Consider the following 22,795-nt stretch of genomic DNA (forward strand, 5'->3'; position numbering starts at 1 on the left):
GCCATGCAGGGAGCTACTCTCTAGGCTGTGTTTTGAATCCAGGTATGGATGAGTTCTCAGATGCCATGTGGTCAGTTGAGTAAAGTTCCAACATTATCATGCCTTTACTCCCATCCCCCCTGGGGCTGCAGTGGAGAGGTCTTTATTATGTAAAGTGGACTAGCCTGGCCTTCTCAATGGCCCATTGACAAAGTGGGGGGGCAGGAAGCTACAGGCAACTATTCTGTGTTTTAAAACATGTTTCTTTCTTTTCACATCCATACTGTATTGGCCAACTGTGATCCGACACACAGGAAACATTACGATGATCATCAAAACACGTGCATCTTCACGAAAGCACACCTAGCGATACATTTCCAATCTTCTGGGTCCTCACCTGATCAGAGATGCCTGTTCCGGACATATTGAGGTAGGCTAACGAAGCCATCGCTGTCATAGCATGGATCCCAGTATCCGTCACAATTTGACAGTTACACAAATTCAAATAAATTAGATTTGGGCACCTAAAGACAGGATAAGAAATGTTGAAATGTTTCTTACTTCCCCAACTCACAAACACACTTTGAGCCCCATGTTTCTGTTGCTAAGTGAGATGTGGGTTAGGTGAGCTTTGCCCCGTTTTGCGTCCTTCCTTGCCACAGTTGTTCAGTGAATCACAGCAGTTGTTAAGTTGGTAAAACACCACTGTGGCCCCACGCACACGTCCCCCCCCACCCCCGCAACTGTGCGAGCGGCCCTCGCATGCCCCACGCCCTGCGCATGTGCATGTTCCCCCTCATTTCCCCCCATCCCAGGCATTCAGGTGTAGGCCCCATACATGCCCGTCGCGCATGTGCACTCCCTCACACATGCCCTGCCCCCCCCCCCGCATGTGCGTCAGAGACCTGACAACCAACTGGCTGGCGGGAGGCGTGCGCATGCTCGGTGGAGCTGAACTAGGGCGACGACTCCCGTGCCCCCAGAGGATGCTCCGTGTCACCTGTGGCCCGTGTGCCACGCAGGGGTGCGTTCCGGCTGCCGCTACTGCTGGTTCGCTCAGGGATGCACCCCGCACGCACGCTGCATGTGTATACTCAGTGCAACAAAAATTGATCTGGCAAAAACAAGATGGCGCCGCCGAGAGAACCGGTTCAGAGGCGTGGCAGGCCTGGGTTGCCCGGTGCAGTGATCCAGGCCAAGTTACTACTAAACCATCTGTTTTGCTGAATTAAAGATAACTCAGTTTAAAATCCTGAGTGACAGCCTGGCTTTGTGTATGTGAGGTCTATGCTATTTTGCAACACTGAGGCATCTTTGTGTGCTGCCAGTGAAGCGTCACGGAATCATGTTGAGTTCAATGTTTTCACAGCTAGAGAGAGAGAGAGAGAGAGAGAAATGTTTAATGCCCACGATCGGTGTAAATGATGCCAGGGCTACATGAATGGCTTTCATTCAGTTTTCTGCTTCCATCTTGGGAGCGATTCAAAACTAAATATCTGACGGCTTCATTAAGCCCCCAGCCAGTTTTGTAAAATAGTTATGAACTCTAACCCCGAGCATGGTCCTTGTTGACTGGGGTGATGACCAATCTGTCAAGGATTTCTGGAAATGAAGCCTCGCTATATTTTTCTATGGGAGAGAGACTGTCTGGCTCCTCTTGGTGAGATCTGTCCAATATGGTGGAATGTGTGGCATTGATCTTAACTTCCTCAAACCATGCAATCATGCGAAGGTAGTGCTTTAGCAGGGAATTCTCTCCCTGCCTCCCTCCCTATCCATCCATCCATCCATCCATCCATCCATCCATCCATCCATCCATCCAGCCTTCTTTAAAAATTCCTATGTTAAATACCAGCAAAAAAAATTGTGATACCTTTCAGATATTTTCACCAGGGCAATGTCGGAAACATAGCAACAATTAGCCAAGTTGAGTTCTTTTAATTTTGAAGCTGACTGACCATCAACAAATGCTTTTATTCCCGAATCACTGATTCTGAAACATGAATAGAAAATATTTATTCTTATTTTAGTCACGATTCTAAAATTAAATGTTAATAATTTTAGCATTGGAATGCAAGGCTGATAAACACTTTGAATAGATAGCAACCGACGTCAATCTTCAGAGATATAGATTTCTAAAAGAAATGCTACCAGGCCAATTTTTATTAATATTTCAAATAAGTTGGTCTACTTTATAAACTAAACATAAAACTGATTGGAACTTTATTTAGCCAGATTATTAACAGCTTGATTCATATTTATTAAACAGACAACCCTGCTAATCCCATTTGCTTTCAGGGAATATTTAAGATTGCAGCTACAGACCTGTTTCATTAAATCTTTAGAGGACAATGTAATAAAATACCATTAATTTCCCCCCACAAAAGCTAATTGTAATTGCATGTAGCAATCAATAGCCAAAATTCAGTAAGCATAACCAAAATGTCACTCTGTTGCTATTCTATGAAGACCACTCAAAATCCTGTATGTAATTTAGGGTCAATTTAATTATCACGTAAAGATCCCCTCGCCTGGAATATTTATTTTTAACATAGCATTCTTGTTAACTAGGGATAGGAAAACTTATAACTATGTGTAGACCTGTTATGTAAAGAGGAGGAGAATTTATCAACGATTGATTGATTAATTGATTGATTTTTAGCATCCAGTTGGGGTGCATTCTACCGTGACCCGTCAAAAGCGCGTTCCACAAAAGCGTGGTCGACGAAATCGCGTATGTGACGTCATCACAACGTGACGAAAAAGATCGAAAAATTGAAATAAAAATTAAATTACAGCAAGCCGATTCACATAAAGGTAAGGGTTAGGGTTACAGCGTTACGTTTAGCATTAGGTTAAGGGTTAGCGTTAGGTTTTTCGTTACGTTAAGGGTTAGGTTTAGGGTTAGGTTTAGGGTTAGGTTTGGGGGGGTTAGGGGAAGGTTTTAGCTTTATTTTTACATTTTTCGATCTTTTTCGATCTTTTTCGTCGCGCTGTGATGACGTCACATACGCGCTTTCGTCGACCGCGATTTTGTCGTCCGCGGTTTTGTGGTAGAACCGCATTCTACATGTTTAATGTTAAATTTATTTGATGTAGGGGTCATTTTTCCCCTTTTTTGTACACAATTTTTTGTTGTTAGTGTTGGAGGTAAGTTTTTTCTGTTTTGCATATTATTCTTGTTGATAAAAGTTTGTGTGTTTGTGTGTGTCTGTGTGTGTCCTATAAATTTATTTTAAATGAATATCCATTGAGCATGGCATTCAGGTGATGTATATTTAGTAGTCTTGCATCTTTTGCTCGGTGAAATTGGTGCCCTACATTGGATGAAATAAGGTTCTAAGGATTTAATCTTGGTGTCCTGTTGTGCTGAATCAGTATTTGTTTATAAAATAAGAACTGATGATCTGCCCTTCATTGTAAAACATCCCCAGGTTAGTACTTCGGTATATAAAAGGCAATAAAACTTCCCCATGTATTTAAAAACCCAAGAAAGGGAAAACAAAAAGCATTCTTTCTTTCTTTTTATCTATCTATCTATCTATCTATCTATCTATCTATCTATCTATCTATCTATCTATTATTCCATCTATCTATCATCTATCTATCTATCTCTATCTATCATTCATCCATCCATCATCTATCTATCATTCCATCCATCCATCCATCTATCCATCCTTCATTCCATCCATCCATCCATCCATCTACCTATTATATCTACTATATCTATCTATCTATCTATCTATCTATCTATCTATCTATCTATCTATCTATCTATCTATCTATCTATCTATCTATCTATCTATCTATCTATCTATTATCCATCTATCTATCTATCTATCTATCTATCTATCATCTATCTATCTATCTATCTATCTATCCATCCATCCATCCATCTATCTATCTATCTATCTATCTATCTATCTATCTATCTATCTATCTATTATCCATCTATCTATCTATCTATCCATCTATCTATCTATCTATCTATCTATCTATCTATCTATCTATCTATTATCTATCTATCTATCTATTATTCCATCTATCTATCTATCTATCTATCTATCTATCTATCTATCATCTATCTATCTATCTATCTCTATCTATCTATCTATCTATCTATCTATCTATCTCTATCTATCATTCCATCCATCCATCCATCCATATCTATCTATCCATCCATCCATCCATCCATCCATCCATCCCCATCTATCTATCTATCTATCTATCTATCTATCTATCTATCTATCTATCTATCTATCTATCTATCTATCTATCTATCATCTATCTATCTATCTATCTATCATCTATCTATCTATCTATCTATCTATCTATCTATCTGTCTGTCTGTCTGTCATTCTATCAATCTGTCTATCTATCTATCCGCACTCCCAACAGTCTGGCAAATTGTATATTTCTCTGAAACATAATCCTTTTTTTAGAATAGAATAGAGGTGGAAGGGACCTTAGAGGTCTTCTAGTCCAACCCCCTGCTCAAGTAGGAGACCCTATATCGACTGGCTGTAGAGTTTCAAAAACTTCCAGTGTTGGAGCCTTCACAACGTCAGGAGGCAAGTTGTTCCACTGATTAATTGTTCTCACTGTCAGGAAATTTCTCCTTAGTTCTAGGTTGCTTCTCTTTGATTAGTTTCCACCCATTGCTTCTGGTCTTCTGGTGCTTTGGAAAATAAATTGACCCCCTCCTCTTTGTGCAGTCCCTCAAATATTGGAATACTGCTATCATATCCCCCGCAGTCCTTCTTATCTCTAGACTAGCCAAACCCAGTTCCTGCAATCGTCTTCACATGTTTTAAGCTGCAATCTTTGAGAAAAGTGCAGAAAAGACCAACAAAAATGATTAAGGGACTAATTCTCCAGTCCCCTAATCATTAAATTGTTCTCCTCTGCATTTTTTCCAAAGTTTCAACAAAACTGGATGCAGTATTCCAAGTGTGGCCGTTTTATAACGCTTCACGTGATTTTGATTCTATGTTTTATGTAGGGCTGACTTGCAGGCAAACTGTTTTGCATATTTTGGCTTTATGAGTATCCTGGGTTTTTTATACAATTGTATCACAGCGGCCAGTTGTTTCGCCGGATTTGGCATTGGTTACTAGTCGGGGCCCCACCCAGGGGCCTAGGACGTCGTAACGTATTTTCGTAATATGCGTGCAGATCCAAGCAGTGCGGCTTTTTGCATTTGACTGATGGTGATTTTGTCAATTTTTAACTGTTTTAAATGTAATTCCAGTGCTTTTGGAATAGTACCCAGTGTGCCAATTACCACTGGAATTATCACTGCTGGTTTGTGCCATTATATTATTATTATTATTATTATTATTATTATTATTATTATTATTATTATTATTCTTTCTGACCCAGATGTAATGCAACGACCTCCATACTTTGGAATGAATAAAAAAATTAATTCCGTTCAAACGAATGATTTCATCGTCTAACCATACCTTGTGCATCCGGATAGATTGAGGATAACGATATGCTCCAAAGGTGCAATTAACTTGAGAGATACATCTGTTATTTTCTGGCAATTGACCACACAAATATGATTTAACCGGGGCCAGAATTTGCTCATGATTTTGAAACTGACATCCGTAATCCAGTTATTCCCTGTTGGCACAATGAATCATCAGGTTACTCTAACCCAGCACGGAAGAAGTAGTTCAACCCACTATATCCGTGATGGCAAATGTATGGCACCCCTGATCCAACGCAAAAGGAAACGGGAAAGTTCTTTACAAATGACATGCTTTTTATTGCTACGTTTTTATTACTACATGACTGTTCTTACGACTAGTTTAGTTTAGTTTAGTTTATTTGTCTTGTATGCAGCCCACTCCCGAAGGACTCCGGGCGGCTCACAATAGACAAGGGAAGGGGAGATAAATAGACAAAGACAACACTTTAAAAACGCAACATTCACAATTTCCGTGGGGCTAGATGTTTCACAAGCCCCCCGGCCTGCTGGAGCAGCCAGGACTTGGTGGCTTTGTGGAAGGCCGGGAGGGGTCCGGATCTCCACGGGGAGGTCATTCCAGAGGGCTGGAGCTGCAACAGAGAAGGCTCTCCCCCGGGGGGTCGCCAGCCGACATTGGCTGGTAGATGGAATCCGGAGGAGACCTAACCTGTGAGATCTTATCGGTCTATGGGAGGACTAGGGTTACGACTATGTTTTTCACCAACCTTGAATCTTCATTTTAACAAGCTGACAGGCGTTGAATGCTTGGAGACCAATGTCGGACAGGTGGGGAGATTCATTGAATTCAACCGACTGAATCCTTTGGCACTTGGTCACCAAAGCCTTCAAGAGAGGAGGAAGCCGTTCAGTAAACACATGACATCCTTTCTTAAAACGCCTTTGATAAAAAAAAAAAAATCTATATATAAAAACGGCTCTGTGTGTATGTATGTATGTATGTTCCAGCATAACTCTGGAACGCCTCGAGCAATTTCAACCAAACTTGGTACACAGATGACACTCTCTGGAAAAAAAAATACTGCGGGGTTAAGACACCCCTAGAACTCCTTGGGGTGTGTGTTCTGTTACGATACAGCCTGTTGTGCCATAAAATGGCTTCTACTGTGCAGCGCAGTGGAGTTGCCATAGTAACAGCTTCACACTACTCCACAAGGGGGCTCCCTCTGGTAAGGGGGAAAAGCCAACATTAGAAATTAGACTGCAGGCAACCGGAATTAGCCCACAGTACTGCATTCCAGCTGTTACTTGTCCTCACTGTTAGATACAGCCTGTTGTGCCATAAAATGGCTTCTACTGTGCAATGCAGTGGAGTTGCCATAGTAACAGCTTCACACTACTCCACAAGGGGGCTCCCTCTGGTAAGGGGGAAAAGCCAACATTAGAAATTAGACTGCAGGCAACCGGAATTAGCCCACAGTACTGCATTCCAGCTGTTACTTGTCCTCACTGTTAGATACAGCCTGTTGTGCCATAAAATGGCTTCTACTGTGCAGCGCAGTGGAGTTGCCATAGTAACAGCTTCACACTACTCCACAAGGGGGCTCCCTCTGGTAAGGGGGAAAAGCCAACATTAGAAATTAGACTGCAGGCAACCGGAATTAGCCCACAGTACTGCATTCCAGCTGTTACTTGTCCTCACTGTTAGAAAGTTTCTCCTTAATTCCAGGTCGGTTTTTCTTCTTGATTCGTTTCCATCCATTGCTTCTTCCCCCTGCCTTCTGGTGCTTTGGACCAGCAGTAACTGACCGAAAAGAGTTTTTTTAAAAAAAGGCAAAAATACTGTTCCTAAAGTTTCCAATTATGTCCTCGGGGATGTTTGACGGCATCCTTCAAACATTCCTTTCGGCGTGCCCTGGAGCTTTGGAGCTAAGGCTTTAAATAAAGCTTGAGGTACACAAGGGATTTTTGAATGTGGAGAAATCACTCACAGGAAATGGCAGGCGCTGCCGTTCAAACTTTAAAAACAGGCTCATCCGAACCAAAGGTCTGTTTAATATCCAGCCTTCTTTTTCTACAGAGGTCAAGAAAACCTGCATAACCATTGCTTTTTATTCCTGGCATCTGTCAACAATTGGCATTGAGAAATATAACCTATCTGCCTATCACTGCTTCATCTGCTATTAATTTGCTCGGTTCCTTTCTAAAATCTTTATTTTACATGTGTGTGTGTGTGTGTGTGTGTGTAATACAATAGCAGAATTGGAAGGGATCTTGGAGGTCTTCTAGACCAACCCCCTGCCTAGGCAGGAAACCCTATACCGTTCCAGACAAATGGCTATCCAACATCTTCTCAAAGACTTCCAGTGTTGGGGCATTTATAACTTCTGGAGGCAATTTCTGTTCCACTGATTCATTGTTCTAACTGTCAGGAAATTTCTCCTCAGTTCTAAGTTGCTTCTCTCCTTGATTAGTTTCCACCCATTGCTTCTTGTTCTGCCCTCAGGTGCCTTGGAGAATAGTTTGACTCCCTCTTCTTTGTGGCAACCCCTGAGATATTGGAACACTGCTATCATGTCTCCCCTTGTCCTTCTTTTCATTAAACTAGACATACCCAGTTCCTGCAATCGTTCCTCAGGAACTCTGGCATTGAAGCACACAAGTCTTAAAGCTATCAAGTTACAAGACCCTTGCACCTCTAACCCTTTAGAAAAGAAAACCCAGGGGTTTTCAAACTTGACAGCTTTAAGACTTGTGGACTTCAACTCCCAGAATCCCTCCTCTCGCTCTTCATCTTGATGATGTGCGGAGGGGCAGGGGGGAGGGAGCTGGAACCGGTTCTAAACAGCACAGTAGATTTGGGGAACCTCTTCTATAGGAGAGGTTAGAACTGGCAGGAACCCACCCCTGGTTGAAGGACAATGGATGGACACATGTTAAAAAGATCAGGTGCATGATTCAGTTAACAACTGCGGTGATTCACTTAACGACAGTGGCAAAAAAAGTTCGTAAAATGGGACGCAACTCACTTAACCTCTGTCGTGTGTAGCAAGGGGAATGTGGGAGTCAACAGTGGTCGTATATCAAAGACCCTCTGTATTTCCAAGGCCAGCCCCCCCTCCCCCCCCCTCAGTTCACCAGCAAAATTCTTTGCATTCAACTCTCACCACTCTTTTGTAGCTAAGACTTTCGGGCTAAAAGCCAAATTTAAAATTGTTAAAATAAGACTTTCTTACTTGAATGCATCTGTCGGTAAAGGTAGGCATTTCGTTAATTGTCAGGTATTGGATCCTGCTGCAGCTGTTAGCAATATTACTGAAGCCTTCCACGGTTATCTGATTTTTTAAAAAAGGAAATTAATTATAAGCAATTTGCTGGAATGCATTAAGCAAGAATCTAGAAACAAAATATAGGTAGTCTATTCTACTTTCATTAGGACGCGGTGGTTCAGTGGCTAAGACCCTGAGCTTGTCGATCAGACATTTCGGCAATTCGGCAGTTCGAATCCCTAGCACCGCGTAACGGAGTGAGCTCCCGTTATTTGTCCCAGCTTCTGCCAACCTAGCAGTTCGAAAGCATGTAAAAAAATGCAAGTAGAAAAATAGGGACCACCTTTGGTGGGAAGGGAACAGTGTTCCGTGTGCCTTTGGCGTTGAGTCATGCCGGTCACATGACCACGGAGACGTCTTCGGAAAGTGCTGGCTCTTCAGCTTTGAAACAGAGATGAGCACCGCCCTCTAGAGTCTGGAACGACTAGCACATTTGTGCAAGGGGAAGCTTTACCTTATTCTATTTTCCCGTACAATTTCTGTTTGCCTTCCTTTTTGGTTGCTACAGGTAATCCTCGACTTATGACCATGGGACACTGCAACGGTCATAATTATGAGCCCGATGCCAAGCGTCCGAATTTTGATCACATGACCTTGGGGAATGCTGCAATGGCTGTAGGAGTGAACAACGGTCATAAGTCACCTTTTTCAGTCCCGTTGTAACTTTGGACAATCATTAAATGAACTGTTGTAAGTTGAGGACCACCTGCAGTTATATCCCAGAAGTGAGTACATCCCCTCACATTTTTTTGCCAATAGTTTAGACAGTAATGGCTGTGTGTTGTGTTATTTTGGGGGCACAGCACATTTACATTTTTATATAAGTTGTCTACTCACTACTTTACATTGTAGCCAAGTGTCATTTCTTCAGTGTTGTCACATGAAAAGATATAGTAAAATATTTACAAGATGTGAGAGGGTGTACTCACCTCTGTGATATACTGGTATATTAGATTTTACTACTATAATCAAGATTCTTAATAAAAAATTATATGCATGCATATGTGTATAATAATATCTAGATATCTTTACATCTATATATCTAGGTCTAGATAAGATATAGCTATAATACCTATAAATATACGGAATATACAATACAATACAATAGCAGAGTTGGAAGGGACCTTGGAGGTCTTCTAGTCCAACCCCCTGCCCATATTTCTTACACCCAAATGTAGTCCTAGTATTTATAACAACTTTTTTACGTGGCAAATCCGTTTCACCTCTTTCAGGCATTCTGCGTCAGTAAAATACAACACCCCTCACAGGCCTCTAGGCAAAAGTGAAGTTAAAGCAGAGAAAAATACGCATTTATTTATGCCACCTCTTCCAGATCTGTGGGCAGAATACATGTGCATTTTTTAAAGATGAACCTCTCGTTGAAAGGATGAGGAGACAAATTCCGTGAAGTTGAGCTGTTCTTTTCCTAATGTCAAGGGAACAGTGAAAAGCTTAATGCAAGTGCTTAATTAGACTTAATTAGATTAGGGGACTGGAGGCTAAAACATATGAGGAACAATTGCAGGAACTGGGTATGTCTAGTTTAATGAAAAGAAGGACTAGGGGAGACATGATAGCAGTCTTCCAATATCTCAGGGGTTGCCACAAAGAAGGGGGAGTCAAGCTATTCTCCAAAGCACCTAAGGCAGGGATGGGTTCCAGCTGCTGCTACTACCGATTCGCTTAGGGACTCGCTCCGTGCATGCTTGAAGCACACTATGCATGCTCAGTACTTTAAAAATGCTTCTGCGCATGCACAGAAGCAAAAATAAACCAAGATGGCGGCGCCTATGGCGCTGCCGAGAGAACCGGCTCAGGGGCGTGGCAGGCCAAGTTACTACCTACTCAGCCAAACCGGTCCAAACCAGTAGGAACCCACCTCTTACATGAGGGCAGGACAAGAATCAATGGATGGAAACTAATCAAGGAGAGAAGCAACCTAGAACTGAGGAGGAATTTCCTGACAGTTAGAACAATTAATCAGAGGAACAACTTCCAGAAGTTGTGAATGCCCCAACATGGAAGTCTTTAAGAAGATGTTGATAGCCATTTGTCTGAAGTGAGGTAGGGTTTCCTGCCTAGGCAGGGGGTTGGACTAGAAGACCTCCAAGGTCCCTTCCAACTCTGTTATTCTATTCTATTCTATTCCCAGACTTAAAATGTCAGCCTGATTATATTGCACGAACCCACATTTTATGCTTCTAACGTACACAAACAGGACCACAATGTTTTGAAAAAGCTTAATGCTGGATAAAAATAGGCGAAAGACGTTCATCAACTCTGCTCTTCCTGCCAGAGAAATGTTGGCTTTTCGGAGGCGTCGGAAGAGCAGAGGCTGAAAACTGTTTGAGCAAACAGCATGCGCTAAATAATCTATATATCTGTTAAGTCCCTCTGGAGTCTCCTTGTCAGATCAGAAGTGCAGATTAGGCAGAGATGCTGACTCGACACTACCGTCCGTCTCTGGCCATTTCTTCACGGCGGTTAATGATTTATAATGGCTTGGAAAATGGCTCAGCCCTTGCCATGACAAGGATAAAGCTTCCCTGATTTATTTCTGAAGCCAAGTCGCTGGGAGAAAATGCTTCACATCTGTTGGATGATCCAAGCTCCGTTTGGGGAGCAACCACCCATATCTGAATTACAGGTAGACTTTTGACTTATGGCCACAATTGAGCCCCCAAACATTTACGTCACTAAGCGGAGCCGCCGTCGGGTGAGTTTTACCCCATTTTACGAGCTTTTTGCCACAGCAAATCGCCACGGTTGCGAATTCCACCGCCGTTAAGTGGATATGGCTTGTCTGAAGCCACAAAAGGTGACACCCATCAGAGGTGGGTTGCTCCTGGTTCGGCCTGGATCGGGCGAACTGGTGGTAGCAGCGGCTGGAGGCTCCGCCCATCCACCCGAAAACTTCTGCGCATGCGCAGAAGCATGCCACGCCCGCCCAAACCGGTAGTAAAAAGATTGGCAACCCATCACTGACACCCATCGATGTCACAAACACATGCCAGCTGCCAAGCGGCTGGATTTGTGACCATGTGGGGGAACGCTGCAATGGCCGTTAAGTGAAAAACGGTCCGTAACTATTCCCCCGTGCTGTTGTAACAAAAATCACTGAAACGGGTGGCTGGTAGCCGTCAATCGAGCTCTTCTTTCACCTTCCCCACTTTGAAATACTGTTTCGATCCCAGTGAATAAAACAGTCTCTCTACTTGCTAACCGTGTCCTAAAATATATTAAATTGGTAATGTCTCAAAACATCAACTGCACATTCTAATGAGCTGTGTGACTCAGTTCCCTGGAAATAATTGGTAATGATGATTTAACTAGATTGGAGTTAGATTATACCAAGCTGGAGAGAGTGCAAGGTTTTTTAAAAAAAAAAATAATAGGTGAACCAAAATCTGTCATTGACCATATCTCCAGTAACCATTTCTAGTTGATAATTTTTAAAAAATGGATTTTTAATACACAAAGCCTAGAAAGAACCATTGCGGCAATTGGTTATGTCAATACTGAAAAGAAGGACTAGGAGTGACATGATAGCAATGTTCCAATATCTCAGGGACTGCCACAAAGAAGAGGGAGTCAAGCTATTCTCCAAAAGCACCTGACAAGAAGCAATGAATGGAAACTAATCAAGGACAGAAGCAACCTAGAACGAAGGAGAAATTTCCCAACAGTTAGAACAGTTAATCAATGGAACAACTTGCCTCCAGAAGTTGTGAATGCTCCAACACTGGAAGTTTTAAAGAAGATGTTGGATAACCATTTGTCTGAAGTGGTGTAGGGTTTCCTGCCTAGGCAGGGGGTTGGACTAGAAGACCTCCAAGGTCCCTTCCAACTCTGTTATTCTATTCTATTCTAAAACTGGATGCAGTATTCTAGGTGTAGACTTAATTCCCATAATTGCTCACTTTGACCGGGTGACCAGCTCTTGAAAGAGTCCTGGTTGCGCCTAGAATACTGACATCCAGTTTTAGAATAGAATAGAATAACAGTGTTGGAAGGGACCTTGGAGGTCCTCTAGTCCAACCCTCTGCCTAGGCAGGAAACCCTACACCACTTCAGACAAATGGTTATCCAACATCTTCTTTAAAACGTCCAGTGTTGGATCTTATAGAGGCTCCTGTGCTCTTAAGAACCTTCGGTGCAGCAGAAATTTTACTGTAGCCTTCCCCAGATCTGTTCCTCGCAATAACCCTGCCCGTGAGCTCTATGGGTAGTTCCTTCGACCTCTTGGCTTTTGCTCCCCCACATTATGGATTGTCCGCTGTGATGCCTTCTGTAGAGACGTCTGTGTGTGTGTGTGCCTTTCCAAATCACGTCCAATCAATTTAATTTACCAACAGGTCGACCCCATTCAAGGTGTAGAAATGTGTCAGCAACGCTCAAGAGAAATGGGAGCCACAGGAGCTAACTAAATTTCACGTGTTGTTGCAAAAGGTCTGAATACTCATGCCAATCTGATAGTTCAGGTTTTCCCCCCCTTTTTTAAATAAGTTACAGACATTTCTAAAATTCTCTTTTTGAGTCCAAATTGAAGGTAATGATTCATTGGGGGTGGGGGGTGGGGGGGGAATGAATGTCAACTGCCAATTACCTCCACTAGACCGATAAGATCGCATAGATTAGGCCTCCTCCGAATTCCATCAGCCAGCCAATGTCGGCTGGCAACTACCCGGAGGAGAGCCTTCTCGGTGGCTGCTCCGACCCTCTGGAACGATCTCCCTGTGGAGATTCGTACCCTCACCACCCTTCAGACCTTCCGCACTGCCCTTAAAATCTGGCTGTCCCAGCAGGCCTGGGGCTAAAGACCCTAACCCCGCCTGAATGGTATACTGTTGTGCTTTCTTTTAATAATGTATTGTCTTATGTCTATAACTTGTTTGTTATCCCCGTCCCCCTGAATTGTGAGCCGCCCTGAGTCCCCTCAGGGAAAGGGCGGCATACAAATAAACTAATTCCAATTCCAATTCCAATTCAACCACTGCAGAATCAAACCCAGCAGCACTGACAAAAGTGAAGGGGCGCTGAATACTTTCTGGATGCACTGATATATACATCTGTGTATTTCCAGCCTCTGCATAGCTGGAATTTCCAACTTTGTAACCCAGGGAAGTCGTGCATCAAAAAAAATTTAAAAAATTAAAAAAAAAATAGCACGCCTGTTTCAAATCCACTGCACGAAATAATCCATGCTTTCATTATGCAACTAGGGGTTTGTTTATAGTGAAGACACCCACTGGGAAGGGGGCCAAAACCCTATAGTGTTATCCCTCCGGAAAAATTAAAGCAGCTGTGGTAATGTAATTCAAAACCTCTCAAGTTTGCAGCGAGAGCTTGTACTCCTTTAGTATAGCATGAGTCGTTGGGTAACACAAGTCCTCCGAAGGATGGTTTTTGCCCACTGCAGCATGAGAAGGAAAAGCGAAATGGAGACCTGGAGGCAGCCCGAAATATCCAGAGACAGGAGCTTGTGACATCCTCTTCCATTCCCGAGGTAGTGTACCCTTTATCTGTGAAGTTTCTGCAGTAAGCGAGGCTTAAAACTGGAGATTGGGGAAGCACCTTGATCGGAAGGAAAGAGAGAGAGAGAGAGAGAAGTGGGAGAAAAAACAGCTTTTGCAATATTCTGATGCAATCTGATACTCTTCATTGGAAGACTTTTTAACAACCGGAAAGGATGCTAAGACTTTAATGGGCTTTTTTCTCCTCCTCCCCTCAAAATGCTTCTTTTTTCTTTATGCTTAAACTGCTTTTTTAAAAACAAAACAAAACACAACAATGCTATAATCCTGCACACGTTGCTGTTCAGAAACAGCAGAGTTTTTGTAGCAAATATATATATATATATGCCTAAATGTGCTAGAAAGGGTCATGAAATCGGGACGGGAAAGTTACTTTTAAGTTTGGCCCCGAACCAAAAACGCGTCCTAAAATTAGAAAACGCATGAATCACCCGGCGATTTCGGGGATAGAGTTGTAACGTTAACTGGACGAGGGCACTGCGAAATATAATGGCAGTCTGAAACCAGACCTAAATCAAAAGAAATAAGAAGCACGCAGAAAGTTAAAGCCCTTTTCTGTAGCTGCACAGCCTCGAAGAAGGCGACGCTTAATAACAATGCAATCGTGTAAGATTAAATTACATTGAATTATGGAAGGCTGAATTAATGCTGTTGATGTTATCTAGAAGTACGTCCCACTGCTTGTGGTGAGTTTTATTGCTGAATCAACGTATATATAACCTCGCGGGGAGTGACAATCTGCAGAAAATGAAGGACTGTAATCAAATGGGAAACAGTGTAGATAAAATTGGACAACATACAAGGGAAACATTGAGTTCCTAGACACTAACCCCTTCTACAACTGGGTTGCATTTATTTTTACACTCCAGATATAGGCGCTCTCATGCTGAAAACTATTGATTTGATGCAATTATGGTGTAGCTTGGGAGGGAAAAAATTACATACCTCACAATAACCAGAAATGAAAGCTTGCAAAAAGTTAATCACCATCTATTATTAGGAGTAAAGACATTGTGTTCTTAATAGATTTTATCCATTATCCACAACATTTTATGGCAATTTCGTCCAGTCAGCAAAAGCTAAATCAAAATAAACCAAAAGCCGAAAGGAGATTGGACAACCAATTGTTTGCAGTGATGTAGGATACTCCTGCTGGAGCAGGGGGTTGGACTAGAGACCTCCCAGGTCCCTTCCAATTCTATTATTCTATGTTCTATAAATCAGAGGAACTAAAAATCATCCAAAATGAAAGAAAGCATGGACATCATTAGGTGAAGATTTTCCCCCCTTTCTTTAAATGAGAACACAACTCAGATGCAAAGCTTAAATTGATTACATCTTACCATGTTTCCCCCCAAATAAGACAGGGTCTTATTTTGTTTGAGCCCCTGAAATAAGCGCTTGGGCTTATTTTTGGGGAGGTCTTATCATTTTTGAGGTGCAGGAGGCGCGTGAGCGTGGTCACCTAATGGCTGCTGCGTGTTGCAATATTTCCAGGGAGGGCTTATTTTTGGAGGAGGGTTCACTTTAGCGCATGCGCTCAAAAGCCCGATTGGGCTTATTATCCGGGGAGCAGTGATGGATTCCTACTGGTTCGGACCGGTTTGGACTGGCTTGGGCGAACCGGTAGTAGTTTGGCAGCCTGAGTCGCTGGAACCTGCCACGTCCCTGAAACTGGTTCTCCGGGCACCACCGTAGACCCGCCATCTTGATTTTTGCTTCTGATTCTGTGCGGAACAATTTTTTATTGCACCGCGGAGCACCCATGAGCGAACCGGCAGTAGTGACTGCCGGAACCCACCCCTGCCGGGGAGGTCTTATTTGGGGGGAACCAAGTATTTAAATGTAAAGTAGCACTTATGTAAAAACTACATGAAAGTAAAAATGTAAATAACATTAGGGCAAAGTCATTGTAAGAAAGTCAGCGATATGAATATAATATGCACATACTTGCCTTACGCTAAGATTATTTTAAATTTCACAAACTGTATTTTTGCACGCGCACTTCGATATGTTTATAAAGTTACAACCTGTTGGAGATACTTCTTTAATTACTGTAATGCACTCTACATGGGGCAGTTGGTCCAGAATGCAGCCGCGTGAGCGATATTGGGTGAACTTAGATACACCATGTTACACCCATCCTCCGCGAGCTGCACTGGCTCCCCATTGGGTCTCCAGACGTGCTTCAAGGTGCTAGTCGTTACTTTTAAAGCCCTACATGGTTTAGGACCTGGCTACTGAGAGACCGCCTCCTGCCACTTACCTCCCAACGATCAACAAGAGTCGCCACAGATTGGGCCTCCTCCAGGTGCCGTCGATCGGACAATGCTGGTGGCTCCCCGGGGGAGGGCCTCTCTGTAGCTGCGCCGGCCCTGTGGAATGATCTACCCGTAGAGATCCAGACCCTTACCACTCTCCCGGCCTTCCGTAAAGCCCCCAAGACCTGGCTGTTCCCGGCAGGCCTGGGGCTGTGATCAATATCCAGCCCCACTTAGACAGATGGATGGTGTAATTTTAATAATTGCATCTTATTTTAATTTTTAAATGCTTCTTTTATCTTGCCTGTAAGCCACCCAGAGTCCCAAGGGAAGTGGGCGGCATACAAATTTTATTAATTGAAATTGAAATTGAAATTAATGACTATTCAGGAAACATGTTACTCCCTAGAACTGAGCTTATTCTCTACAGTAACACTAAATCTGGCTGGCTATATGAGCTGCCAACATACAGGTAGTCCTCGATGTACAACCGTTCATTTAGTGACCGGTTCAAAGTTATAACGGCACTGAAGAAGTGACTTACGACCGTTTCCTACACTTATGACCATTGAAGCATCACCATAGTTCTGTCATTTAATTCATATACCTGTAGTCCTCCACTGCGTCACACAACTGAATCCAACATTTCTGTTGCATAGTGAGACAGTTGTTGGGGAGTGAGCTTTGCCCAAATTTTACGACCTTTCCTGCCTCACTGTTAAGTGCATCGCTGCACTTTCTCAGTACAAACACGGTTGTTAAGTGAATCAGGTTTCCCCATTGACTTGCTTGTCAGAATGTGGCAGAAAGGGGATTGCGTGAGCCTGGGGCACCACCACCGCCGTAAAGTGAGTCAAGTGGTCAAGCATTCAATTCTGATCATGTGACCACAGGGATGCTGCAATGGTCTCTAAGTGTGAAAAATTGTCATAAGTCACGTTTTTTTCAGTGCCGTTGTAACTTTAAATAGCTTATTTTATTTATTGCTATGGGTAGCAAGTAAACATTGAATTTACTTGACTTTGTCAATACTCAATGCAGTTTTTACTGGCAACAGTGGCAAGTGATTTTTTCCCCCCCATTGCCTATTTTGGGAGAACGTTGCCCCGTCAAACTGACATCCCTGGATTCCTGGTGTCTCCCATCCAGCAATAAAATATAACCTAGCTATGAAGTTTCAAAAAGATGCCCTAATTTAATTCCCTGACTATTATCAAGTTGACACTAGCCATGGAATAAACCGGGAGCGGGGATTTCTTGAAAGAAGCTCTATTCCTGAAGCTAAACAGTAAACAGTAACAGAGTTCGAAGGGACCTTGAAGGTCATCTAGTCCAACCCCCTGCTCACGCAGGAGTACAAAACCTCCCCTTTGCCCAATGTAGAATCCATCCAGCCATGAGGTGACCACTCTCTTCACTCTCTTTTTTTTTTAGATAGATAGATGGATGGATGGATGGATGGATGGATGATAGATAGATAAGATTAGATATAGAGAAAGATAGAGAGAGAGAGAGAGAGAAGGAGGAGAAGAAAGAAAGAAAGAAAGAAAGAAAGACAGACAGACAGACAGACAGACAGACAGATAGATGATAGATAGATAGATTAGATATAGAGAAAGATAGATATAGAGAAAGAAAGAAAGATAGATAGATAGATGATAGATAGATAAGATTAGATATAGAGAAATAGAGAGAGGGGAGAGGAGAGAGGATAGAGAGAGAGAGAGGAGAGAGAGAGAGGAGAGAGAGAGAGAGAGAGAGATGAGGAGAGAGAGAGAGAAGATTAGATATATAGAGAGATATATCCAGTAAGGGTATGGCTAGCTGATGAGAGCTAAATAGCTTGAAATAGATCTATACTAGTCTCCCTTTATTTATTTATCAGCACAAATAAAAAACAAAGATATATATATATATATATATATATATATATATATATATATATATAGAGAGAGAGAGAGAGAGAGAGAGAGAGAGAGAGAGAGAGAGAGAGAGAGAGATGAGATAGAGAGAGAGATGAGATAGATAGATAGATAAGATTAGATATAGAGATAAGATAGATAGAGATAGATAGATAGATAGATAGATAGATAGATAGATAGATATAGATATATAGATATAGATAAGATAGATGATAGATAGATAGATAGATAGATAGATAGATAGATAGATAGATAGATAGATAGATAGATGGATGGATGGATGGATGGATGGAGTTTAACGATAGATAGATAGATAGATGATAGATAGATAGATAGATAGATAGATAGATAGATAGATAGATAGATAGATAAAGAGATAGAGATAGACAAACAGACAGGCAGACAGACAGATAGATGATATAGAAATAGATAGATAGATAGATAGATAGATAGATAGATAGATAGATAGATAGATTAGATAAGATAAGAGATAGAGATAGAGATAGATAGAGAGATGGATAGAGATAGAGAGATGAGATAGAGATAGAGATATGCATGATATAGATTAATTATACATACATCTATACAATTAAATACAAATCCAATGCGAATAGCCGTGCATATTTACAATGTGTCTGTAGTTCATTGGTCTCAATTTGGCTGCACTTCTAAAAATATTTATCTAAAAGGAAGTTCAGTTGAAATCGGGGGTGCTGGGCTCTGGATAAACATGGTTAAGAACACGCTTGCAAGTTCTCGAGGAGAAGGCGAAATTAAATAAAGAGCAAACTAAATATTTGTCTCTACGTGACTTTTTTTCTTAGTGACAATCAACGTCCTCCGGTTTAATGAATCTGTTGATGTAACTCCAGAGATGGCCAGAAACTCAGGGCTTCCCTATTTCATTACTGTCAAGTAATAATTCAGGGTTGTTTTTTTAAATTTGCTGACACACGATAAACAAAATCTTGCTAGTCTTAACATTTACTGCTTTTGGGAGAACAGCCAGCTGGTATGGTGGCAGGGGTGTCAAACTCAAGGCTTACGGGCCAGTGGCGGGCCAGCGGGCCAGCCTGGAAATAGCATAGGATCGGCACTCAGTGCCTCTGGCAGCTAAAACGGTTTCCACCTGGATGGCCTCCTGCAACATTTTGCTGGCCAAAACGGGGCACATTCCCTCCCCTGCTTCATTTTGGTCCGCAGATTGCTGGAGGCTGTCCAGGCCGAAAATGGGGCACAGGAGGGGGGGGCCACACGAACCCCCACGTACCTTGTTTTGGCTGGCAAAGGGTTGCAGGAGGCGCTCTGGGCCAAAAAACATGCCATGAGGGGCCCACACATGTCCCCCCGGGCCCCGTTGTGACCAGCAGGGTGCTACAGGAGGCTGTCCAGACCAAAAATGGGACGGGAGGGGGCACACGAGACCCTACACAAATGGTTTTGGCTGGCAAAGTGTTGCAGAAGGCCATCCAGGCCAAAAGTGTGCTGCGGGGGGACCACACGTACCCCCCATGCCCCCGCTTTGGCTGGCAGGTGCTGAAGGAAGCTGTCCAAGCTGAAAACGGGACACAGGGGGGCACACAAGGCCTCCTGTACCCCATTTTGACTGGCAAAGTGTTGCAGGAGGCCATCCAGGCCAAAAACGTGCTGTGGGGGGACCACACGTGCCTCCCCCGTGCCCCGTTTTGGCTGGCAGGGTGCTGCAGGAGGCTGCCCAGGCTGAAAACGGGGCACAGGGGACACACACAAGGTCCCATGCACCGTTTTGGCCGGCAGGGTGCTGCAGAAGGCGTCCAACCCCTCTCCCCCCTGCCCCAGCCCAACCCACAGAGAAGAACTATAATGCTGATCCGGGCCTTGAAGAAATCCAGTTTGACACCCCTGGCCTAGTGGTTAAAGTATCGGGCTGGAACAGCAATGGCAACCTTTTTTGGCTTACATGCCATAAGTGGGGGGAGCGCAGGAGGGTCGTGCGTGGGCATGCCGCACCATAATGCAATGCGCGACATACCCCAGCGTGCATGTGTGCATGACAGGTGTGACCCCTCCCCATTTATTGCATGCTTTTTCACCCTCCCCAGGCTCCAGAGTTTTATAGGACCTGGGTTGGGCGAAAACAGCCTTCCCCGCTCCCCCGGAGGACCTCCGGAGGCTTCAGGAACTTCCCCTGAACGACCTACAAGCAAACCGGAAGTCACTTCCGGGTTGCTTGTAGGGCCGATTTTAGCCCTCCGGAGTGTTCAGAAGCCCTCAGGAGGCTTCCCTGAAGGCTCCGGACAACTAAAAACCGCCCTACGAGCAAACCGGAAGTCACTTCCGGTTTGCTCGTAGGGTTGTTCTTTGTCCTCCGGAGGCTTCGGGGAAGCTCCTGAAGCCTCCGGAGGGCGTCCAAGGGGTTCGGAGGCGGCTGTTTTCACCCTCCCAAGGTCCTATAAAGCCTCTGGTGCCTGGGGAGGGCAAAAATGGATTTTAAAAAGGCTGAAGTCAGCTTGGCAGCGCTCCTCGTGTGCCCTGACAAATGGCTCCGTGTGCCACCTGTGGCTCCGCGTGCCAGAGGTTCGCCATCCCGGGGCTAGAAAGTGGGAGATGGTGAGTTCAAGTCCAACCATAGCCATGAAATCTAAATGGGTCTGTCTTCTCCCTTCCTCCCTCCCTCCCTCTCTCTCTCTCTCTCTCTCTCTCTCTCTCTCTCTCAATAAATGTTATTTAATTTATTATTAAATAAGAAGTTATTAATAAATAATTAACAGAAATTAATAAAGGCGGGATAAGAATAAAGAGCAGACATACCAGGCAGTCTGTGACTTACAACCTTTCTGTTGCTAAAGGGAAACGTTTGTTAAGTGGCATTTGCCCCATTTTACCACCTTCAGTTGCCGCAGTTGATAAAGGGACTCACTGCAGTTGCTAAGTTAGTAACATGGTCGCTAAGTGAATCTGGCCTCCCTATTGATTGTCAGAAGATCACAGAAGGGGTGGGGGGTGTCACAGGACCTCTGCAATTGCATTTGTCATTTATAAATTATTATTTTTCTGCAGATTTCTTGCCAAAGATATTTATCACTGTACGTTATAAATATTGTTTCTGTTTATTAAAGCAATGTCTTCCCTGCTTTGGGATTAACCATAGTTGGGCATGCTTTGTATATTTTTGCAGAAAAATTAATACAGACTTGTAATCTTTCAGTGACATCTCTAAGTAAGAGACTCTTAAAGTGGAACTGAGTCATACTAATCATTCAAAGGGCAGGAGTTGAATTTATATTATAAGACAGAGAAGGCACACTGAATAACAGAATAAGAGACTTGGAAGGGACCTTGGAGGTCTTCTAGTCCAACCCACTGCTCAGGCAGGAGACCCTATGCGATTTCAGACAAACAATCTCTTCTTAAAAACCTCCAGCGATGGAGCACCCACAACTTCTGGTGGCAAGTCGTTCCACGGGTTAATTCTTCGGTCAGCAAATTTCTCACCTTAAAGACAAGCCAGCTGCCAAGAGAGCTAACATAATCCTTGGTTGTATTAAGCGGTAAAACCGCGGCAGTCCGTACAGACTATTGCTTTTCAACGTAAATACGGTATTTTATCTCTGGATATTACCTAGGCAGCAGTGTTAAAGTTCCGTTTGAAATGTCCGTGTGAGATAAATCCAATGAAGGAGAGCCGAACAGCTTTCTGCCATAAGTCTGATTAACTTATCCTGTTCGGGAAGAAAAGCCAGATTTGGTTTTATTTTTCAAAGTGGGATACAAACATATCAATTATAGCTATAGCCGTTAGAAATAGCAGTTAGACTTATATACCGCTTCATAGGGCTTTCAGCCCACTCTAAGCGGTTTACAGAGTCAGCATATCGCCCCACAGTCTGGGTCCTCATTTCACCCACCTCGGAAGGATGGAAGGCTGAGTCAACCTTGAGCCGGTGAGATTAGAACCGCTGAACTGCAGATAACAGTCAGCTGAAGTGGCCTGCAGTACAGCACCCTAACCACTGCGCCACCTTGGGTTCAAAAATTTTAGCAGCCTGTTCTCTGCCCGGTAGCTGAGTGAGCGTGGCCATGGTGGGTGTGGCCTACTTGGCCTCCTGCACCACAGGGGGGGGGGCTTCACCCTCCCCAGGCTCCGGAGGTTTTCCTTGAGCCTCCGGAAGGGCAAAACTGCCTCCCCTGGGCCCCGGAAGGCCTCGGAGGCTGGAAACAGGCCTGTTTTTTTGCCCTCGCAGAGCCTCTGCATCGGCCCTGCGCTTACCTGGCATCCAAAACAGGCCGTGTGGAGACTCCGGGAAAGGGATGGGAGGGGTGGACGTGGCCAACCAGTCCCTTGCAACTACTGGTT

General features: G+C 43.5%; 1 protein-coding gene across 1 annotated transcript in view; it reads left to right on the plus strand.

Moving 5' to 3' along the window:
* Positions 1-295: 295 nt before the first annotated feature.
* The window catches only part of LRRC17 (leucine rich repeat containing 17), a 32,868-nt gene continuing 10,368 nt past the window's right edge, over positions 296-22,795 (plus strand). The window contains exon 1 of the mRNA XM_032221690.1: positions 296-409. Coding sequence (XP_032077581.1) covers positions 387-409 — 23 coding nt within the window. The 5' untranslated portion in view covers positions 296-386. The remainder of the gene's footprint in view (positions 410-22,795) is intronic.

Source organism: Thamnophis elegans, chromosome 7 (genome assembly GCF_009769535.1).
Source record: "Thamnophis elegans isolate rThaEle1 chromosome 7, rThaEle1.pri, whole genome shotgun sequence".
Lineage (NCBI taxonomy): Eukaryota > Metazoa > Chordata > Lepidosauria > Squamata > Colubridae > Thamnophis > Thamnophis elegans.